Source organism: Chionomys nivalis, chromosome 10 (assembly GCF_950005125.1).
Source record: "Chionomys nivalis chromosome 10, mChiNiv1.1, whole genome shotgun sequence".
Classification (NCBI taxonomy): Eukaryota; Metazoa; Chordata; class Mammalia; order Rodentia; family Cricetidae; genus Chionomys; species Chionomys nivalis.
The window spans coordinates 15,440,150-15,454,682 of NC_080095.1; the positions used below are offsets into that span (position 1 = coordinate 15,440,150).

At 43.3% G+C, this 14,533-nt stretch overlaps 1 protein-coding gene across 1 annotated transcript in view; it reads right to left on the minus strand.

The window, feature by feature from the left end:
- The window catches only part of Tdrd9 (tudor domain containing 9), a 105,795-nt gene that overhangs the window by 58,973 nt on the left and 32,289 nt on the right, over positions 1-14,533 (minus strand). Inside the window, exons 6-9 of the mRNA XM_057782702.1 lie at positions 14,237-14,317; positions 13,524-13,688; positions 8,804-8,907; positions 1,845-1,909 (exon numbers count right to left, since the gene is read on the minus strand). Of these exons, the coding sequence (XP_057638685.1) occupies positions 1,845-1,909; positions 8,804-8,907; positions 13,524-13,688; positions 14,237-14,317 (415 nt within the window). The remainder of the gene's footprint in view (positions 1-1,844; positions 1,910-8,803; positions 8,908-13,523; positions 13,689-14,236; positions 14,318-14,533) is intronic.

Sequence of the window (14,533 nt, forward strand, 5' to 3'; positions counted from 1 at the left end):
TCTGGAATCCCAGCAATTGAGAGGTAAAAGGTAATCTCCAGTTCAAAGGTAGACTGGGTTACACAGCAAGCTCCACTTCAGCCAGGGCTACACTAAAATCTTGTCTCAAAAGAAAAAATGGACTGGAGTGTAACTCAGCGGCAGAGTTCTGAATAACATGAGAGGCAGTGGGTTTGATCCCAAGTAACAACACTTCAGAAGATTTGGTCCTTTGGAGTAGTTCCCAAGTGTCTGCTGACTTAGAGAACCTGAATATGCATTCTGCCTCATCTGAATTATCAGTATTCGGGTCTTTTACAGGTTCAAAAGTGTCTCTCAAAAAATATTGTGCATATAATTAGCTATGATGAGGTCTGGGCGATATTCTGAGACCTTCATCTACCAGCACTGTGAGCCTCATGAGGAGGAGAGAGCCAGACGCACAGAGAAGCCACATGGCAGCAGCAGCGCGAGGGTGGAACTGTTTCAAGACAAAAACACCAAAGCCTGATACCCACGTGGAGCTAGAAGAGCCTGGAGCCTACCAAGGAGTGTGCCTACTGAAAACCAGTTTAGAATGCCTAGCTCCCATAACAGAGGGGAAACAGACCACCTTTTGGTTTAAAACATCCAATTTACAGTACCTTATTAGCACAGCCCTGAAAAGCTAGTGCAGAGCGCTTGAAAATAAGTCAATTAATGAAACACAGAAACATATACTATGCCAGACTTGGATTTACATTGGCATATAATAGAAAGTCATACACCTGAAGGTAAAATATCACCTGTGAACATCTTTCTGAGGTAGTGTTTTGTAGCAATATTTCATTTGTATTTTAATAAATAAAGCTTGCCTGATGGTCATAGAGTAAAACACCCATCCTGGTCAGCCTTACAGACCAGACAGTGGTAACACACACCTTTAACCCAGTAGCCACACTAGTTTGCCATAAAAAACTGGGTGGTGCACGCCTTTAATCCCAGCATTAGAGAGGAATATAACATGGGAGGAGACAGCTCTCTTATTCTGAGATTCCTGGAGGCAGGATTGCCATTTCTGTGAGGTCGAGGTAAGAGCCAGTGGTTGACTACTTTGCTTTTCTGGTCTTCAGGTTGAACCCAATATCAGTCTCTGTGTTTTTATTAATTGTGCTACAGTGTTTACCACATGCTAGGTACTGAGTGGTGACGTAGCTGCTGTTGCTTTTCCTTTACATAGTAAGCACACACACGAGTCACTTGATAAATACGCAGATACGAACTATATACACCTATGGTTCTTTCTGTACATAAAATGAGTCCATTTAGTAAACAAAATGTGACAGATCTGGAATTCACATGTTACATTCCAAAATTAAGTTTCTCTTGTGTGCTTTTGTTCCCATCACTACGTGCACAAATACTCATATGATCTGCATATTACCTTTCAACAAAAAATATGTGAATTATTATAATTTAATCAAACTAAACTCCTTGAGAAGTCATCTTGACGACGTACTGTTGGACACGACACATCTTTTCAGAAAGGTGCAGTGGGAGGCTGTTTTCGTAAGCACTGAGAAGGGCTCCGTGGTGTTTCATGCTTTGCTCTCATTAAGCTGCACTGTGAACTAACAACAATCACCACAGTCATAACCACACACAGGGATGCTCTTAACAAAGCAAACATCCTACCAGAAGTTGTGACGCTGGCAAGACAGCCTTTAAAATGTTCAAGTCTTCGTTATCAATATGAACTCTCTGCGGTAATGCAAAGGCTATGGGAACAGTCCAAGCTGAGTCACAGTCATCACATGAACCCCATTTTTACCACCTGTGCTGTCCGGAACATTAAAACCCCAGTCACAAAATGATGACATTCACACCTGGCAGAAACACCAGCACGCTGCTCCGCTCCGACACAAACTGGGTCCCCGACCAGGTCTTGTTCCTGTCAAAATGTGAAGTGAACAAGTTTGAATCAAGGTCCCTGCTGCGTGAGACCCTGACGCTACTGGCTTTGTCCGTGAAAGCTCTTGCAGATTGTGCAGGTAATGTTCTTCTGTTCTGACAAACAAGACAGAAGCATACAGAGAGGCCAGCCAAGCAATAAGCTAGGGCTCCTGCCTTCCATTGCATCTGCCTGTAAGACACACTATCTGCAAAAGTTCTCCTGGAAATTTAAACACTATAATCTAGAACCCCAAGATATAAACCTTAGAATAACTACAAGTAAGCTTCACTAAAGCCCAGATTATTACAAAGTGTGTGCATAGATGCGGATCCCAGATAACCACCCCCTCACTACCACAGTTCTTTCTCTATGAAATACAATTTCCAGTTTTCCACAGGCCTGTGGGCCCTTCACTGTATTTCACGCCTTCCTCTATGTAGTTTAGGGGCAGCAGTAACAGACAGAAAGGCCCTACATTGCTCTGGAGCTTCCTCCCAGTACAGACAGAGGAGAAATAATAACTTAGCAATAAGACTGAAAGAAACAAATGAACACAGGATAAGGGTTATAAGCTGGGGCTGGAGCGATGGCTCAACTATTAAAAGTACCAGTTGCTCTTCTAGAGGATCCAGGTTCAATTTCCAGCACCAACATGGTTACTCATAACAATCTGTAACTCCAGTTCCAGGGGATCTGATGTCCCATTCTGACCTCCAAAGATACCAAGGCACACACATGGTATACAGACAGATGTGCAGGCAAAACACACATACACATAAAGAGTTGCAAACCTGCATATGAAATGACTGCTCAGAGAGACAATAAGGGGCAAGAAGGAGGCAGCCATATAAAAGCCCAAGAAGGACAAGACACACTGTCACCTAGAATAGCAACCACAATGGAGAATAAGGGAACATATAACCCCCATGGAAAGGCTGGGCGCAGTGCCACATCCTTATCATCCCAGTATTGGAAGAGACACACGGATCTCTGGGACTTGCTGGCCACCCAGCCTAGCCTAATTAATGAGTTTTCTAGCCCAGCAAAAGACCTTGCTCCAAATAGTGAACATTGTCCAAGAAATAACACCCAAGGCATGCAATTATCCCAGGCATGAACATACGCGCAAGTGCATGTACATGCATGCACACACTCACACCCCCCAAGATAGGTAGGATTCTAGGTTCATCAAGCTGCAGGATTCAAGATCAATACCAATGTGTAAAATGGGCTGGAGGCCCAGCACAGTGGGGTAAGGCTTATGCTTAGCGTGTGCAAAGACCTGGGTTCACTAACAGATCAAAGAGAAAATGCTAAATAAAAATCAAGTTATCAAAAATAGTAATAAAAACACTGCATATATAAAGTTTATGAAGACTCAATCACAAAGTGACCAAGTGAAAATTTATGGAGTTCAAGACTAGACTGTGCTAAATAGGAAGACTGGCTCTAAAATTACATTCCCAAGGAGCGAGGGAGATGGTTCAGCCAATAAAGCACCTGCCTTGCAATCTTGAAGACCCAAGTTCAATCCCCAGCACTTGCACAAACATAAGTGTGGTGTCATCTGTGTACAATCCCAGCACTGGGTAGGCAGAGACAGAAGGGTCCCCAGGACTCCTGACCATGCATAATTGACAAGCCATAAGTCAGGGTGGACCCCTCCTTCAAAGGAGGTGATGTTCCCAATGACATACAAAGTTGTCCTCTGGCCTCTGTATACATATATACATGCACACAACACACACACAAAGAGAAAAATTATTAAAAATAAATAAGTAAATAAAATAAAAAATCTCCAAGCCTCATATGGTGGTATACACCTGTAGTGTCAAATACCTGGGAAGCTGAGGCAGAAAATTGAGCCCAGAAGTTCAAAATCAGTCTAATCCCATTTCAAAAAATAAGGGCTTGTGCTTTGGGAACCCTTTCTCCCTACTTGGCTGCCTCCCCCAGTCTTACTAGAAGAGGGGGTACTATTGTCACGACTAGCTGATTCACAGCAGGCTGGCCCTTGTCCAGGGAGAATAGAGGGGGAAGAGTGGAAGGTGTGAGGGAGCGGGGAGGGACTGGAAGGTGAGGAGGGAAGGGAAAGTTTGTCCAGATGTAAAAACAAGGAAACAAAAAGAAAAGAAAAGAAAATTAAGGGCTTAGGCCAGCAAGATGGCTCAGAGGGTAAAGGTGCTGGACATGCGAGCCGGGCAGCAGCCCTGGCGCACATAGATGTGGACAACTCTTCAAAGCTGTCCTCTGCCTGTGACATGTGCACTGCGACACATGAACACACACAAACATGGTAATAATAACTTTTTATTAATTAAAAAGTAAAGACCAAGGAGATAGTTCAGTTGATAAAGTGCTCACGTGCCTCACAAGCACAAAGAACTGAGTCTAGCCATCAGAAGCTAGGTAAAAATGCTGGACGCACACGATCGTAATTCAGCTCTGTGGAGGCAGAGACAGGAGCACAGCTTCGGCTCCATCGCCAAGTAATCTAGTCCACTGTGTGAGCTCTAGGCCAATAAGAACCTGCCCCAGCAGAGCTGGATGGCAACCCTGAGGCTGTTGCCCATCACATGCACATACACACATGTCCCCCTAGCCACAAAGGTACACGAGACTCATTCATTCATTCATTTCCAGCTTTGACCACTGAAAACACCTACAGATAGTGACAAACCAGTAGTGAAGCTCAGAGCTGGATCTGGGTGTCCTGCAAGCCAGACTCGTATCACTCACTGCAAGAGCTCGACTCCCCGGAAGAACGGGGTGGTCGCTGGTATGGAGAGGGTCAGAACTGGTGAATGGCCAAAAACATCTCATGCCAGAAATCAAACAAGTGCCCAAGGAAGGGGCGAGTCAAGCCCAAGGTGTAGCAGTCATCCCGAAGCAGCTCCAACTCTATGTTTAGGACAACTGGGGTGCAAAAAATTTTTTGACTAAAATTAACTGTATACTTTGACAAAAATCCATCAATTTTTTAAAAATAAGACCAGCCTCAAAAATGAGAAAAATATTTGCATTTTCTGATATAAAGAACTATTATCCAAAATACATAAAGAACACTTAAATTCAGCATATATATACATATACATATACATATATATACATATGCATACATACTATACATACATGCAAAAGTCAGGTATGTGGCACACACCTTTAATCTCAGCATTAAGGAGACAAAGGCAGGCAGATCTATGAGTTCTAGGCCACCCTAGTCTACATATCAAGTTCCAGGCCAACCAGAGTTGTATAGTGACACCTTGTCTCAAACAAAATAAAACAACAGAAAAGTAATAAGACTGAAAGATGGACAAAAGACAAACATTAGGCAGAGCCCAGGGAATCCTCCAGAAGAGAAGAATAAAGAATTATAGGAGCCAGAGGGACCAAGGACACCAGAAGGAATAGCACAGAATCAACTAACCTGGGGTCATAGGGCTCACAGCCTACATAAGACTGACCTAGGCCCTCTGCATACATGTTATGGTTGTGTAGCTTGGTGTTCATGTAGGACTCCTAACAGTGGAAGCAGGAGCTGTCTCTGACTCTGCTGCCTGCTTTGGGGACCCTCTCCTCCTACTGGGATTGCCTCAGCCAGCCTTAATAGGAAAGAAAGTGCCTAGTCTCACTGCATTTGACATGCCATTGCTGGCTGAAATCCATGGGGGCCTGCCCCTTTCTGAAGATAATTGGAGGAGGAGTAGACGGGGGGGGGGTGGGAATGGGAGAGGGACTAGGAGGAGAGGATAGATGGGAAACTGCAGTTGTAATGGAAAATGAACAAATAAAGGCAAAAAAGAAAGAAAAAATTGGCAAAAGACACGAACAAGCAGTTCATGAAAGAAGAAACAGTGAGACAACATTCATACCCATTTTGACAACCAACACCCACACCACAGACACACAGAGAGCTAGCAAAGCACATCAAACTACAGAACTCAGCCACTTGTGGGTGGCTGTGCAACACGGTGCAGCTACACTGGAAATGAGTGAATGGGACCTTACAAAACATGGTTATGTTCTTGCCATAGGAGACAGCAATGGTGCTCCTTGTAAGTATCCAGATGAACTGGATGTCTGTGTCTGCATAAACCTGCACGCAGGTGAACTGGATGTCTGTATCTGCATAAACCTGCATGCAGGTGAACTGGATGTCTGTGTCTGCATACGCCTACATGCAGACGAACTGGATGTCTGTGTCTGCATGCACCTGCATGCAGGAGGACTGGATGTCTGTGTCTGCATGCACCTGCATGCAGGGTTTTGCAGCAGCTCTACTCACAGTTTGAGACCTAAAAGACAATTAAGATATAATTTAGTTAATAGATAACTGTAGTCAGTATAAATATTGAATACTACTGAGTAATTAAAAAGTTATGGTGGAGGAGATAGCTTGGTGGATGAAATACTTAACGAGTAAGAGGAGGACCTGAGTCCAGATTCCCTGTAGAAGTCAGGCTTGGTAGCTTTTGCCTATAATCCCTGTGCAATGGAAACAACAAAGATGTTCAACATCAGTCTCTAGTCCACTGTGGACGCACAGTGAGAACACATGTGCATTCGCCACACGCACATGCATTTGCTACACACAAAGAATTATAATTACATAAAATAAAAACTGGCTTATTGCTAGTCACACACCTTTAATCCCAGACTTAGGAGCCAAAGGAAGGTGGATCTCTGTGAGTTCAAGGCCAGCCTGGTCAGCATAGTGAGCTCCAAGAAAGTCAGGGCTACAAAAAGAGATGTTGCTTCAAAACAACAATAAAAATTTGCTTATGAAAAGATAAGCAAAAATCTTAAATGCCTTTAAAATTATTTTTTCTGATTTTATTTAAATATTTATTCAATGTATGTTTGTATGTGTATACATGCCTGAGTATGTGTATTGCACCATGTGTGTTCAATAGTTACAAATAACTTCAAGCCACCATGTGTGTATTGGGAACTGAATCTGGGTCATATACAAGAGCAATAATCACTCTTAATTATTGATAATTAAGGGCTCAGACAAGAAGCCCAGTGGATGCTAAAGCCGATAGATTCAAGGCTTCTGGGCAGCATTCAGGTACTAGTGTGGAGACTCAATGAGTCTACTCAATCACAAGCAAAGAAATACTCCTAGCTGAGGCCCTGGGTCATCAAAGATAAAGACTGTATCTCAAGGTTAGCCAGCGTGAAGAGACACATTTATGTACAGGGAGCAATGAGACAAAAAGGAACTTTATCTCTAGCAACACAAGCCAGAAGATTATACGAAAATAGAATCAAAACTTAGAAAGAGTGCTAAAAAATGCATTTTGTTAATGCTTATCTCAATGTTATTATGTATATAAAATTAGAAAAATAAAATGTAAGAAGCACTTAATAATTTAGAATTTCATACAAGCTGAGAATTTCTACTCTGAAAATCCAAACTCTGAAATGCTCCAAAGTCTGATACTTGACTTTGAGCCTCAAAATGATTTTGAGTTTAGAGTATTTGGGTTCAGCCACTACAGTCTATGAAAACACTCCACAAACAAACAATTCTGACTCCAAGCATTTCTGGTGCAAGAAGTCAAACCTGCGCTTAAGCACTGTACACACATCAAAGACGTGAGCCAGGGCGAGTTCAGACTAGACTGAACTGGTCCACACTGTCTGCACACTTCCAAAGTCATGCTAGTCACAGTAAAGACATGAGAGTTTTTAATTCATGCATGTGTGTGGTGTGTGTGTGTGTGTACATGAGTGTGGATATATGTGCATACATGTGCATGCAGAAGCAGGGAAGAGAGGAAGTGGGGAGCAAAGAAGGGAATGAGGAAGGGAGGGGGGGTTAGAGCGGTGAGATAGGAAATGTCAGTGTCACTTTGAGTGTCATCCTCAAGAACTTTGCCCATCTTCTCCGAAACAGGAACTCTCACTGACCTCAATCTTACCACTGGGCTAAACTGGCTGACCACTGAGACCCAGTCTGGAATTACAAGCACACACTACCATGCCTGGAGTTTTCCCTGCAGTTCTGGGAATCTAACTAAACTCAGGACCTCATGTTTGCAAACCATGCACTTCACCAACTGAGCCATCTTCCCAGCTTGAGTTTTTTATCTGTTGATTTAGATTTTTTTCAAACAAAGGATGAAACTGAAATAAAATAATGTTTTACCCAAATAAAAGCTAAGAACATTTACCAACAAAATCTTTGGAGGTTGTCATCTGGAAAAAATGTAAGGAAGCCAAGAAAAAAAGTCCAAATTTGACAAACAAGGGTTAATTCAGAGGTCTATAGGGGAAAAGTCACCCCAGCAATCTAGCTTTGTTTACTAATGGAGGGAGAATATCCATTATCATTATTTGTTTCTAAAATAATAAGTGCTATTTATGTGATGCAATAAAACTAGGAGCACAGAGTTTCAACAACTGAGTATTTTTAAATTCTAGACTCAAACCAGCACTTAGAACCTAAACTGTTCTTAAAGGAAAAAAGTCTCAAGTTTTGTTTTTTAAACAAAAGCTAAAAGAATGAACAACTGGATTGCATGCTGGGTGTCAGGAAATGTCTCAGAAACAAAAACAGAGGCAGAGGAAGCCATGTGATTGCTGTGTCTGGAAAAGCCATCCTCAGCCCACTTTCTGGCTCCAGTGCTAGCTTAAAAAAAAAAAAAAAAAGTTCTAAAGCTGCACTCAGCTCGACTTTGACTCTTGTAAGTAGAAACCTGCAGAGTGACCAGTAACTGCTGACAGCTGAAAAGGCTGAAGAACACACCCAAAATCCCAACACACAAGAGTAAGAAGGCCACAACCTTGTCATCAGATAGCTAGACTCTGTCTCAAAACCAGCCCAATGTCTACAGCTATTATCTTACTATGCAAAAACACAAGCATGTGAGGGGCTCTTACCCACTCTCGTTCATGTCCAGGTCATCAAACATCTGAATGAGAGAGACAGCAACTTCATAAACATCCTTTGTTATCACTGGCTCCTCCAAACGGTAGGGAGGGAGCTGAAAAAAATAAAAAATAGAATCTCTAAATGGAGCTAAAGGAAAAAATGCTGGTTTAATATGCGCTCACCCCTTCAGCCACCAGTCTACAACACCCTAAGTATAATTAATAACAACAGTGACGCCATTTCAGCCACTCTTGAAGATCTGGGGTGGTAAGTGCTGCCGGGATACTGGAGATACATGGTGTTAAAGTCAGTGCCAACACAGATGGAATCAGAGAGTCCAAGAAGAGACTACCTTTAAGGCACAAGGATAAATTGCATCAAAGGCCTAGGGAACTTGGGAGGTTTCCCTACCTCCAAATCAGTGCTCTTCCAGGGTATCAAATCCCCACCTCCTAAGAACCCCAACATCTACACACAGTAACTATCTGCAAAGGGTAGAACCACATCTATCTCCCAGTGTGCCCTAAGAATACCACGTGATATGGTTGCTGTCTGCTAAGACTTAGAGATTGACAGACTACTTTTAACTGAACATTAAAACAAACTCAAATGGAGCCTAATGACTTAGAATCGGCCTGGGGTCCTCCACAGAACACTGGGCTCCAGGCTGGAATGACGGTCTGTGGGTCTGTGCACAGAGCTCTGCAGGCGGCAAGGCCACAGTGTTCTCCAGCTTCCCACACAACTGCTACAGCGCGGTTCTCACAGTCTGCTTTATATCCTGTCTGTTTTCCACCAAGAGTAAGGAGACATTTTGTTTAATAATTGGATCAACTATTATCTACAATACCTCACAAATCATATTGTGATGGACACACCAAAAGGAGTCTTCAGGTGGTCAAAAGTTAGTCATATAGAAGTGTTACAGATAATGTCTAAACCATTTCCCAATATTACTACAACTCTAGTAATTTGATTATGGCAAGTTTACTTTCATTTAATAACAAAGCTCAACTAATACATTCATCACTGACATGCCTTAATTTCTTACCCTATCCTAACAGTGACCAATAGTCCATAATGTGACTTTTCAAAACAGAAATAGGAAAACGTGCATGTTCCACAAAGCCAAGAGTGACACCAAACTCACCTAGAAGCCTGCTATTGTCAAACCATGTAGAAAAGGCATGAGACTGAATCACAAGTAACTCCATTGAGTTCTAGAACCCAAGCCCTTGAAATTGCTATTCTTGTTACTGGTGTTGTAATGCAGGGTCTCACCTTCAACTTGCTATGTATTCTGGGCCACCTTTGAACTCTTGATACTTCTTACCACTACCTCCAAAGGAATGGAATTACAGGTGTGTGCCAATACCTCACCTTTTGGGTATTTTACTATTAATTTTTTTCATTTATTTTGCATCTCAACTGCAGTTTCTCCTCCCTCCTTTCCTCTCACTCCCTCCCCCGGACCCCTGCCCCACTTTCCCTCTACAGTGCCCACCTACTCCTCCTCCCCATACAGAAAGGGGCAGGCCTCCCACAGGTGTCAACAAAGCATGGCACATCAGGTTGAGGCAGAATCAAGTTCCTCCCCCTGCATCAAGGCTAGGAGAGGCAACCCAGCAACCCAACCAAAGGTCAGCTCAAGTGCCAGGTACTCTCTAATAAGATATCAAACATAGCTAGCTTGAGAGCATACATGCATAAACATGTTCATGTGTGCTCTGTCATGTGAAGGCCAGAGGACAACTGCAAATATCATTCCTCAGTCACCATCCACCTTTTAGGATTTATTTATTATGTATGAATGCATGCCTGCATGCCAGAAGCAGGCACCAGATCTCATGACAGATGGTTGTGAGCCACCATTTGGTTGCTGGACATTGAACTCCAGACCTCTGGAAGAGCAGTCAGTGTTCTTAACCGCTGAGCTATCTTCTCTCCAACCCACACCATCCATCTTTTTTGAGATGTTTTTCTCCCAGTGGCCTGGAGCTCACTAAGAAGGCTAGACTGTCTGGCCAAGAATCCCTAGGGACCCACTTCTCTCCACCTCCCCAGTGTTGAGAATTACAAAAATAAACTACCATGCCTGGCTTTTAAAAATGAGAAGAAAACTCTAAAGAGAATGTATAAAGATTGGGCTGTTAGCCGTGCATAGTGGCACACACTATCCTGGCACTTGAGAAAGTAGAGGCAGACGGAGCAGACATTAAGGGTCATCCCTGCCCACACAGCAAGAGTGAGACCAACCTGGCTACATGAGGTCTGCCTCAAAAAAACATAACAGCATAGTCTGTTCTGGGGCAAGGTACCACATGGAGGGCGGGGTACCGCACAGACGGACAGCGGGGAGCCACACAATTCCATCAGAGTGTACATTTACACTGTATAGACCTTTCCTAAGATATTCTTGCAGAAGAAAACAAGTTGAAAGTAAGAGATAAAGAAGATTTTTCTAAGGGCCTTGAAAGGCAACACCTAAAGTTGGCATCAGAAAAACCAGGTTTTTTAAAAAAAAAAAAAAGATCAGAGTGGTCAACAGGGTCATTATTCTCAAAAAGCCCAGTAAGCTTAAGGCTGACCTTGCTACATGGTGACTGGACCAAAAGGAGCCTGGCAAATACAGTTTGGGTAGGTGGGGTCAGTAGAGTCACAATGGAAAGAGACAAGAGAACTTGAAACTAGAGAAGCACAGATCATACCCCAACCCTGACAGAAGCTGGGAAGGTTTGCAGAGAAACCTGGGACTAAGAGAGGTGCTTCTGAAGAGAAGAAATACTTAGTTATGTCTAAACATGGTAAGAAAAGATGAGCAGAGGGAGACCCGGGAGTGAGTGAAGACAGCAGATAGGGGGTCAAGACCTTCAAGAAGAGAGACAGACAGCACAGGCAGAGGGCCGAGCTCCACAGAAGGCCCCATTGGACAGCATGAGACGACACTAAGAGAACACGAGGATAATGATGAAATCGAACTTGAAAACACATCCTCTAGTGTTGAAAGTTATAGAACAGAATAAACACAAAACACCACCTTCATAGCTTACAGGTATGGACAGGATCTGGGGGTGAGAGCTTAGCTAAACAGGGCCTGAATTCCAACCTTGACACCCTCCCCCAAACGCCCAAACACAAATCAGTACACAGTGAAGTCTGTTTGACCATGGACTGAAATGTTTACAATGTGCCTTCTAGGCACCAAGGATAGGCTGTGGTGAACAATGGTAAAGCTAGGTGCCCTTCTGAACACAACCCAGAGTCAGCCAAAGGGCCGTAGCTTCTAGAAGTTGGCCTGGTCCAACCACAGGGCCCCACAGAATAGATGCCCACAGTTGACTTTACCCCCTTTTCAATGTTTCCACAAAGAATTGTCTTACGTTGATGTCCGACGAAACCTAACCGGCAGCTCATTCTAGCAGAACCCACTGTTCAACACTGCAGACATCTTTAACAGAAAAGTTCAACTCCTGATGCAGCCAAACTGCAAGCACATATATTCTTTGTCACAGCAATCTCTTCTGGGCTCATGGGCTCCAGGAAGGCATGATTTGGGGACATTTTTGGTTGTGATAATAGAGAGGTGTGCTACTTACATCTGCTGGATCAAGGGCAAGAAGAAACATCCTGCAGTGCTGAGGGTCCCCTGCCACGCAGAACTCTCTGGCCCAAAATACCAGTAATCCTGAGGCTGAGAAACCACACACTACAAGACATGCTATCTATCCTGTGTGCACGACAACACGCGGCAGCGTTAGTCACTGTAGCACTACTGCAGTAAGAGCCGAGGCACTAGAGACTACATGGAAGAATGGCATGCAACTCTAAAAGAAAAACAGGAAAAAATATTTGCTGATATAAAAAGGAGATCTAGGCAAAAATTGTATGCAGAAAGTATACCATCTCTGAAAAAGAAGAAATGGTGCCGCATTTGCTTAGCAGACCCAAGTGTGTGAGGAGGATCCGAGGGCTCTGCAGGAGCAGGCCCAAGTGTGTGAGGAGGATCCGAGGGCCCTGCAGGAGCAGGCCCAAGTGTGTGAGGAGGATCCGAGGGCCCTGCAGGAGCAGGCCCAAGTGTGTGAGGAGGATCCTAGGGCCCTGCAGGAGCAGGCCTGACAGTAAACAGACAGGAGGAGTAGGCAGCCTTTAACTCCTTTGGACTTTTTGTCCATGAGCTGGGAACGGAGCCACCAGTCTCACAGCTGCACAAGCACTTTCTCACTGAGCACACTCAGAAGGATGAGAGAGAAGTGTGTCATGCCTGCTTCTACTTTAAACTTGAGACCTCAAATGTACCGCGTGGGAAAGCAACTCTACAACAGCCTCTTATGAAAATGTGTGCCCAAGTCTCCGCTGTCACTGTACAATTCCAGGTTCAACTCAAGTCACCTTATACCAGAAATTTTTAACCAGAATTCTATCTCAAGTAAATTTACCCATCAAACAAATTTACAGTTTTATAATCACTAAACTCTTATGGTTTTTTCAACATCAGTGAGGCATGAAATCTCAGTAACTTTCATGAGGATATGTGATACGAATATTTACTATGCTCCATCCCATAGAAAAGCCCAGTAGCTTCCTCTCTTTGTCTCCACCTTTCCTCCCATGTGTCAGCTGACAGGTTCTAAAAGGACACATGACCCTTTTAGAATTAGCAGGGGAATTCACAGTTTAGTCAGAAACCAAAATCCACTCACTATAAAAGAAGAAATGCACTGGACATACCCCACTATGATAGATGTGCCCCAAATCATTAAGGTAATACTCCTCAATAGTGTGGGGCTTTCCTTCCACCTCAAAAACATATGCAGGATTCATCTTGTTCTGAACAGGAACAGCAAAGTAGTCTGCAAATTCCTTGCAGTTGATGGTGGCAGACATGAGGATCACCTGGAGTGAAGAGAGCCCTGTCCATGAGTAACGTGAGCCCTCAGAGCCAGACCCGCCTTCTGATCCTCTCACCAGTTACAAACTACTAAATTTTAAACACAATATCTTGATTTTTTTTCTTGTGTATTATATAAATTAAAACAGTATAAAGAGTACTCAAGACTTTACTGTTACTCTAAAGCTATTTTTTTCAAATGAGTAACTGTTCAAGTCCCTGAAATCCACAGTGGAAGGAGAGAACTCCTAGAAGCTGACCTCTGACCTCCACACGTGTGCCCCACACATGTCACACATAATACACAAAAATAAATAACTTTTAAAAATATTACAATGAGGGATGCCACTTCCCACAGTGGGCAGAATACGTCCACATAAATCATTTAAAAAATGTCCTACAGATTTTCCTACAGGCCAATATTATAAAGGCATTTTCTCAGTTAAGAATCACTTTGCCAGATATATCTAGGTTTATATAATATTGATGAAACCAATTAGCACAATACCAAATTGTTAAAATGGGAGAAACAGAATGAAATCTAAAAATTTACCTTCACAAAACGTGAATTTGTCCTCAAGAGCTTACGGACGACCAACAGCAGGAAATCCATCTCCTCGGTTCGTTCGTGCACCTACAAAATAAAGAGGGTACCCTCCCCTGGCATCAGGAATGCACACATCAGGGCTGGGGAGACTGCTCAGTGGCTAAATAATTTGTTGCACAAGCATGAGAACCAGAGTTCTGATTCCCAGAATCCAGGTAAACACTAGATAAACATGAAGCCTATAATCCCAGCATCAGATGGTGGGATCCTCAGAGGAAGCTGGCTAGTCATACAGGCAGGCTC